Raw genomic sequence first — 9280 nt, forward strand, 5'->3', positions numbered from 1 at the left:
CTTGAACTCCTTATTTGTGACCGCACTGAATAAAGCATTCAATGCCCTGCTGTTGAAGTTTGCCACCTTAATCTTTGCATCATCCCAATCGGCCAGCGCTTTCTTCAGCTTGGTCCAACCTATCTCCACAGCTTGCCACACTTTCTCATCTAATGACTATAAGAAAACTCTCATGCGTACTTTCCAGTATGCATAGTTGACACCATCAAATAAAGGGAGTACAATAAGTGACTGTCCTCTATCCATGACAAACAAGGGTCAATGGATCATACAACAAAGATTAAACCCTAATCAGAGTGTGTCTACTCTGATATCATTTGAAATGCCAAAACTGTATTGACCCCTTGTGATGAATTAATTGATTAATTACCCAAGTTTATTAATTAATCAAATTAACATGCAATGTACGTGGTAGAACAAATAAATCACCAACTAAAATATAATACAGTGGAAAATAAAGTTGACACAGTGATTTGTTTACAAATGGGGAAAACCTCCGAGACAAATACCCCACCGGGTGATTTTAAGGTCACCACTCCCGAGAATCTACTATTATCAAAACAAGCGGTTATAAATAAAGGAATCCCAGTACCTTATACCAACCTACAGTTGAACCCTTACCCCAATATCCAATTGGACTTGTTCTGTAGTGACAATCTCTCCTTATATTGCACGGCTCCTAGTACGTGACTAACCAATAGATGCATGGATCCCAGTACGCAACTTGATAACCAACTTGAGAAGGATGTTAGCTGAAAAGTTCTTCTGTTCATCACACGATGAAGATCATGAAATTGCTTAGTCACAAAACCCTACGGTGTACAAACACAGCCGCTTCTTCAAGAGAAAGAAGAACTAAGGCAAATTTTGTCTCTGGTCACAATTTGCATGAACAATACTGTGTTTAATACTCGCGCAACCTTTGACGACCCTTAAAATAATCCTTATATATGTTTAGAGTTGTGAGAAAAGAAAGTCCAAGCATACATTCACGGATTGAATGAAAATCAGCTCTAAAAAACTAAACTTCATAAATCTCAACAAATACCTTATCTATCAAGAAGCTGTCGAGCCTCGGGCTGTAACAGCTCTTTTAAACCTCGATAGATACTAGCTGTCGAGTTTTAATAAACAGGACTTCTTCACTTGATTCTTGGACAGACTTGCATGGCTTTAACACTTGAACTTGAAACCTTGTTTCTTGAAGCATTAAACACATCCTAAATCTACCCAAATACAAGTAAAGTACGTTTTGTCAAAAGATTAGCCAATACATAAAATGTTGACATATATTCCTAACATGAATCACATATATCCTAACAAAAGTCATAAATAATCATCTCACCATTAAAGCCCACTAATCATGTATAACATCTGTTTGCTTCGGCATAGCAAAATTGTGATGTTTTAGCTTACATAATTGGGTATTTATTCTCTCCCTATATATGCTCATGCATGATATGTTCAAAAAGAAAATATGCAAAGAAAAATAAAAGCAAAAAGAATCAAAATGCTTTTAAATATGGTTGCAAGCGTGTTTCTAGGAGATGTGGGAGTTATAGGATGTACATCGAAGGTGATAGTCTCCATCAAGCAGTTATGATTATGTGTGAGTGTATTTGATTTACTCATATCTCAAATTGTCATAATATGAGACACTTATGCACTCTTGCTATATTTTTCACACACAACATATAAATTCTTTGCTACTTTTGATACATGTGCAGGTACAATGTGATTTGGTCATCATAAGGAATACATGTGTTAACATATGCTCACTAAATTGTCTTAACTTATTTTTGAAATATAAAATTGGATAGACTTGTTTAGTGTGTTTGTGTTTTGGATCTTGAATGCTTTGCATATATGTTGAGAGATGTTTTAAAAGCTTAATATGTTTATTGGATCTATATTTGAGTAGCTTGTTTATTGCATTCATCTCTTTGTGTTTTTCCCTCCTTGAAAAACTCATTTTCTTCAAGCTCGATAGTTTCTCAATAGATCCTCGACAGACTCTCTTCTATCAATCCCCTATTTCTTCTTGTCTCGACAGATCTTAACGTAATCTCAATCCATCAAGGTTTCTGGGTTTCTTCTCGATCGATTCTCGACAACTTCTCGATCCATCACGGAAATTTTCTGAGCTCTCTATCTTCCCGATAGATTCTCGATAACTCCTCGATCCATCAAAATTTATGGGTTTTCTCTCGATTGCATCAACAGCTTCTCAATCTGTCGAGACCCTCTTGCATGCATTGTTTTTCACATGTTTTGCATCTTTCTATTATCTTATCATCCATCGCATCTTATTTCATTACATTCATGCATTTTTTTATGGATTCCTTTTGCCTCTTTAATCATCTTTGATCATCTTTATGTTTCTCGGGTGAAGTTTTATAGCTTCTTGTACCCTTTGTCATTCATGACAAAAAGGGAGAGATGAAAAATGTGGTTTCTTTTTAAGACTACATGTTAGGGGGAGAAATACATGCCTTTGTAAGGGGGAGTTGTGTTTCATCTTATTAAAGGGAGTTTAGCTCCTTGTTGTTTTAGGAGCTTCTTTTAGCTTCTTGTACACCGGTCTTGTGATCATTTTTACATACATTGTGTTTATCTTTGATATGTGTGTGTGTGTGTGTGTGTGTGTGTGTGTGTGTGTCTTCTTCACCTACCTCTACATGTGTTGTTTCTTTTCTCTCTTTATACACATGTTTTTTTATGTACGCAATCTTTATTTCTGTTTCACACATGATGCCTTGATGAGTCTTGTTTAAGTGTTACAAAAAGACAAGCTGTGAAAGTCTACCGTGCCATGAACTCTCTTCTTGAAAAGTTTTTCAAGAGTTTGTAGTAGGGTTAGATTTGTTTTGTAATCCAACAAGTGGTTATGAGTCTAGTGATTTAAGACTTCTCTCATGATTATTTTTTTTGTTGTGGTTTTGTCATGGATTGCCAAAGGAGAAGATTGTTAGGACATATTTTATGTAATTGGCAAATCTTTTGACAAAATGTACTTTAATTGTAATTGGGTAAATCTAGGATGGGTTTAGTACTTCAAAAAACAAGTGTTTAAGTTGAGTATTGAAGCCATGCAAGTCTGACCAAGAAACAAGTAAAGGAAGTGTTGTTCTTTAAAGCTCGACAGAATCCTTTCTATTGAGACTTAATAAAGAAAGCTCGATAGAAGCTCGACAGACGATGAATCTGTCGAGATCTACGAAATCAAAATTTCCAGATCTGAGTTTCGGCCCATGCTGAAATATTTGTGTAGGGTTTCTTTTCTTACAACCGTAGATATATATAAGGCTTATTTTAAAGGCCGTTATGGTGGGTATGCACATAGAGAACATATGAAAAAGTGACCGAGTGCCTTATTCTCTCTTAAAGAAGTTACTGCGTCTTTTGCACCTTAGGGTTTTGTAATCAAGTACTTCTTGATCTTCATTGTTGATGAAGTGAAGAACTTTGTAGCCAACATCTTCTTCAAGTTGCTGGAGTTAGTCACGTACTAAGATCCGTGCATCATTGGTTAATCACGTACTGGGATTCATGTAAAAGGGGTGGCATTCATATATTGAAGGGTTCAGAGGTTCTGAAGCGGTAGAAGGTTTCTACTGTAAGTTCATCTACAGGAATTGTAGAGTCGAGGGACAAAGGTTTTGTACTAGATCTGAAACTTTTCTTTACTATAGTGGATTGCTTTTCGAGAAGGTTTTCCCCCAGGTTTTTTACTGTGAAACTAGTTTGTTTCATTGGTTTTTCTATGTCATCATATCTTATCTTATTTACTATTCCGATGTGCATGATACTGACATGATATTGATGTTAGTTTGTTTTAACATGGTTTATTCATAATAAATCTAATTAACAACTTGTTAATTCTATCAATTGAGGTCTAAATTTCCCAACAACACCAATGCCTCTCCTTGACCACTTGAAACCCTTGATTCTGAATTTCCCTAATTTTACCAAACCCTAGCCCCACTATGTAAGCATAAGTTAACTAATTAAAGCACAAGCACTCATTTAATCCAATCAAATCATACCATAAGTCGAAAACAAAGCCAAAAAATGTAAAAAATCAAATGCAACATTATTGAATTATATGAGCAAGGTTCTATAATGTATGTATACCTTGAAAGGGATTTTGAAGAAGAAGAACCCTAACACACCATTGACTTGGGTATCAGAATCGAAAGGGATCACTCCCTTGGGCAAATCTTCAAGCAAGTAAAACATGTCGTGAATGACCTCCAATCCGTTGAGATTGAGCGTGGCATTCACGTACAACAAAGCCCTAGGCCTCACATGCCCACCTTGGGAGCTCACAAACCCTAGCTCTCTCCCTTTGTACCCCACCAACAAGTTGAGGGAATTGTAGTCGAGCGAGAAGAGGTCACGGTTGTGGACCTTGACAGTGAGAGAGAATAAGAGGTTGAGAGTGAGTCCTGGGACGAGTTGACTATGATGTAGTTGAGTCCGACTCGAGTAAGTTGGATGGTGGGGTCGTAGGGGTAGAGGAAATAGATGGAAAGGGAGAGGAGGAGGAGAAAGGTGGCGCCGATGTGGAATTTGCAAAGGAGAAGATGGTGTCGCGACGAAACGGGGTGGTTGAGAAGGAGGAAGACGAAGTGAGGTTTTTTTTTTTTTTTTTTGAGAAGGAAGAGAGGCATGAGGTTGAGAGACTTAATTTGCTTTCTTTTACACTCGAAAAAAATAATAAAGGGAAAAAAATTTAATACTATGGTGCCTAAATTAGAACCACACGCCTTATTTTTTACAAGTAGGTGACGAAATATATCCTACATATTTGGTGACAATATTATAATTTCGTCACCTCTGGTAAATGTTTAGTGACGAAAAACATATTTTGTCACTAATTTGAATATCTTTAGTGACGAAATATTGATTTTGTCATCATATTTAATTATTTTATCAAATTCAATGACAAATTTTGATTTCCCTCACTAAATGTTATCATTTAGTGATGAAATTAGTCTTCCTCACCAGCTTTCGTCACTATAGTCCATGTTTGTTGTAGTGTCATAGAAAGGAGGATGACCTAGAGAGTAGAGACTTGGCATATGAGAGAGGTTGTGGTGGAGCTAGGATTTTGTGTGTGATGGGGGGAGCAACTAGAAAATGAAATGAATAATTTTTTTTTTCAATATAATTGTAGGGTGCAGATAATTGAGTGAAGTTTAACTGCTTTATAAGTTTATATAAATTATATTTTTAAATTGACCATAAATTTATTTTCTTAAATTAAATCATATATTATTATCATAATTATCATGTTTGTTGTAGTGTAATAAACTTGGGTTTATTACCATGGCGGGTTGCAATTTTGTGGGTTGTTGCTGGGTTTTGGGTGGTGCGGTGGTGGTGTGGTTGTGGTGGCATGGAGGTTGTAGGCTGTGGATCACATGCGTTGTGGATTTTGTGGGTCGGTTGATGCTGGGTTATGAGTTTTTTCTGGGTTTGGTGAATGGTGGTGGGTTGCTCGATGTGAGTTTGGTGAATGGTTGTGGTTGGCGGTGGTAGCAGTTTCAAATTGAGTTTTTTTTTTTTTTTTTTTTTGGGTCGTGGGTATGGATGTGATTTTGGTGGTTGTTAATTGTAGTGGTGGTGGTGGTGGTGGTGGTGGTGGTGATGGATTCCAGGTGGTGGTGGTGGTGGTGATGGATTCCAGGTGGTGGTGGCTGCTGTGGTTGAGGTTTTTTTTTTTTTTTTTTCTATGGGATTTGATTTTGGGATGGGTGGTTACTTGGTTTTGATTGTTATGGGTTAGTTTTTCAATGGTAGTGGGTGGCGGTGGCAATTTTTTTTGAGTAATTTTGGTGGTGACAAACTGGAGTTTGTGGATGACTTTTGGTGGAAGGTGGTTGTGTGGGGTATTCTGGAGAAAGAGAGAAAAAGAGGAAGAGAGGAAAGTGAGATGAAAGGAAAGAGAGAGAAACATAATTTTTTATATTATTTAATAGTGTAGTTTATATTATTTTAATAGATTTTGAAAAAATATTATTTTAATAAACAGTGTTTAAAAATAGAAATTAAGATGTTAGGAGAATTGTAAAATGAGATAGTAAAATAGATAAAATAAATTTTTAGGAGGTAAAATAAAATTTTTTGGCCTCCAAATCCTAACGCTCCTATGGTTATATACTTATATGATATACTGGGTGATTTATATGTTATATTATAGAATATATACAATTAAACAAAACAAAAATGATCTTCTTAAGAACAAAAACAATACCAAAAACCAAACAAAAAAAAAACAATTCCAAAACAAACAAAAAAAAGTATTCAAGAGAGTCACATCACACACATGGGTAGTAGATAAAACAGTGTTTACCTTTTGAAGTGTCTGATTCTTTCGCCACACACGTGGAAGTCATCCTCTTAGAATTGGAGAGTAAAAGGCTAAACCTGAGAAGCTAGTAGAAAAACACAACTTAAGGCTTATTTCTCAGTATAGAAAACCCACCTAGCTATCAGCCCAAATCCAATCAACTGGTTCTTTTTTTATTTTTTTCAAATACGAAGGAGAAAAGCGCACGGAACACAGCCTCCTTCCGCAGTTAATTTCAAAGTAAGCCAAATAAATTTTTTGTTAACGAGGAAGAGCTAAAAGTTGAAACTCCTTTTGTTTCCTTTATTTTATGAGATAATTGTAAAAATGAATTTGTGCTTTTATTGTATAAATGTCCAGATAATTACCGTGTTTGTATTTTTTATAGAAGTGATAAGTTCACTACACTTTCATAATAAATTTTGTTATTTAGAATTTTAAGTGGTGGGTAAAATTAATAATATAAATTGTAGTTTTAAATTAAAATCAATAGCAACTTGTTACTTAAAATTTATTGTAAAAATATTATAAAAATGCATAATGTGGATGTGTTGTTTTTAAAAGAAAATTTAGACAGGAAGATAATTTTAATGGCAAGAAATTTTGGAAAGTGGCTCTTTTTAGCTCGTGGTTGGACCGGAGGGCGCGCAGCCTCAAACTGACATGACAAAATGTTAAAAATAGGTACCTAGATGAGAAAGTGGGTAACATGGCACCCACCAGAAAGGTTATTTCAATGAATTCAGTGACAATTAAAAATATGGAATTATATGACATTTTACATGGATCTGCTTGTACTAGCTTGCCTATTTGTCTCTAAAGATTTGATGAAAGACTTACCGATATAATTAATGGTGCATGGTTAAATACATTTGTTCTTTGAAAGCCTTTTATTCAAATCATGGCACGAGAAATGCTTGTTGGATTTTATTGCTTGATTTAAAATTTAGCTTAACACAATCTTTCAGTTTAATTTTTCATAATCGGACAAGTTTAATCTTTCAGTTTGATTTTTCATTTTGCATATATGGCATATGCAACTCATCCCAAGACTCGAGTGAATACTCTAACCGGCGCAACATGTGATGATCACTAATGTCAAGTTGGGAGGCCACTGTACAGGATAAACTGTCCTTTATATTATCTTGTCTTGTCAGCAAGAACTTTAATATTTTTGACCTCATCCACATTAAGAAGTAGGCAAGAAGCAGCCTCGATCGACCTTTAAAAAAGTGTGCCCCACTTACAATAATGTACATCAATCCAAAATCTAGCCGCCCCTCGTCTTTATAAACCCACCAATATTGTGCCAAATGATCCAAGCATAAGGTTAATACAAAGCCATTCAGATACATAGATTAAAAAAAAAATGAGGTCCTTGGCCAATCTCCGGTTGTCCATACAATTCCTCCTCTTTACTCTCTTCTTCATCTCCTCTCAAGCAGCCATCTTTGAAATCCGCAATGAGTGCCCTTACACTGTTTGGGCAGCAGCAAGCCCAGGTGGTGGTCGCCGCCTAGACCGCGGCCAAAGTTGGACCCTCAATGTGGCCGCTGGCACTGCCATGGCACGTATTTGGGGTAGGACAAATTGTAACTTTGATGGTAGCGGTCGTGGCCATTGCCAAACTGGGGATTGTGGTGGTGTCCTAGAGTGTAAAGGCTGGGGTGTCCCTCCTAACACCTTAGCTGAATATGCACTTAACCAATATGGTAACATGGATTTCATTGACATTTCTCTAGTTGATGGGTTCAATATTCCAATGGACTTTAGCCCAACCAGTGGTGGGTGTCGTGGAATTACGTGCACAGCTGATATTAATGGACAGTGTCCCAATGAGTTGAGGACCCCAGGTGGCTGTAATAACCCATGTACAGTTTTCAAGACCAATGAGTATTGTTGTACTAATGGGTATGGTAGCTGTGGACCCACCAATTTCTCAAGGTTCTTCAAGGACAGGTGCAGAGATGCTTATAGTTACCCTCAGGACGATCCTTCAAGCACATTTACATGCCCTGGTGGGACTAATTATAGGGTTGTGTTTTGTCCAATAGGTTCACCTCGTTTCCCTCTAGAGATGGTAGGAAGTATGAGTGACGAGTAATTAAAGAGTCTTTTTTGGGTTTTTGAGGCTTTGAGAGGTTGATAAAAATAAGGCCCCGATCAGTATGTATTAGTATTTCCTTTTCTCTTTGTTTTGTTTCTGCTTAGCTGTATAACCAAAACCTTAATTAAAATAAAGATGTGTTTTATCTATATGTGTTGACTATGATGAATATATACTTCAATTATCTTTCCCCAGTTAAATCAACTAATCAAAGTCATTAATGTGTGTTATACAAATGCTTTGGAGATGTAATAAAAAGATTGAACATTTTGCATATATTTTTTGGGATGGAATTGGATGAGGATTTTGTTTACTTTTATTTCTCAGACTTACAGTTATGTAGATGATAACTTTCCACGGGTGAGCTTATACGTCTGTGTGCTGTGCGTACACGCTTCTGTTCTATTTTGCAAAATTTTCTTACATTCACCTAAGATTGTTCTCGCATCATCGCATGCATAACTTGAAGAATGTGAAGAAAAAAAATTATAGTAGATTTAAGAATATCGCACTCACATCATTTTTGGTTGATGCTAAAAATTTTGAAATGAAACCAACAGTCTCGAGTATCAATCTCTCCAAAAAAAAAAATAAGAGACACTTTTCCTTTGTTATTTTGAAATTACAAGTAAAATTTGTCCTCGCGCGTGCAATTACAGTATTACATTCAAGTCGACTATTGCAATACCTACTTCAAAATCTCTCTCAAATGCTCCTGCCCTCGTTGCGTTACTCTTTAGTGGGGCTCATCATGATTGACAATTATTTTGTGCTCCTCGTGATTGACCATTAATAAAAATAAAAAAAATCAATTGCGC

At 36.1% G+C, this 9280-nt stretch overlaps 1 protein-coding gene across 1 annotated transcript; it reads left to right on the forward strand.

Moving 5' to 3' along the window:
* Positions 1-7664: 7664 nt before the first annotated feature.
* Positions 7665-8611, forward strand: LOC142613087 (protein P21-like). Its single transcript, XM_075785276.1, has one exon. It carries the CDS (start codon positions 7725-7727, stop codon positions 8457-8459), a length of 735 nt encoding a protein of 244 aa, XP_075641391.1. The 5' UTR covers positions 7665-7724; the 3' UTR covers positions 8460-8611.
* Positions 8612-9280: the final 669 nt, after the last annotated feature.

Source organism: Castanea sativa, chromosome 10 (genome assembly GCF_040712315.1).
Source record: "Castanea sativa cultivar Marrone di Chiusa Pesio chromosome 10, ASM4071231v1".
NCBI classification, from domain to species: Eukaryota; Viridiplantae; Streptophyta; class Magnoliopsida; order Fagales; family Fagaceae; genus Castanea; species Castanea sativa.

Excerpts from the sequence above, each read along its gene's own strand:
- LOC142613087 (XM_075785276.1), top strand. The coding sequence starts at position 7,725 with ATGAGGTCCTTGGCCAATCTCCGGTTGTCCATACAATTCCTCCTCTTT.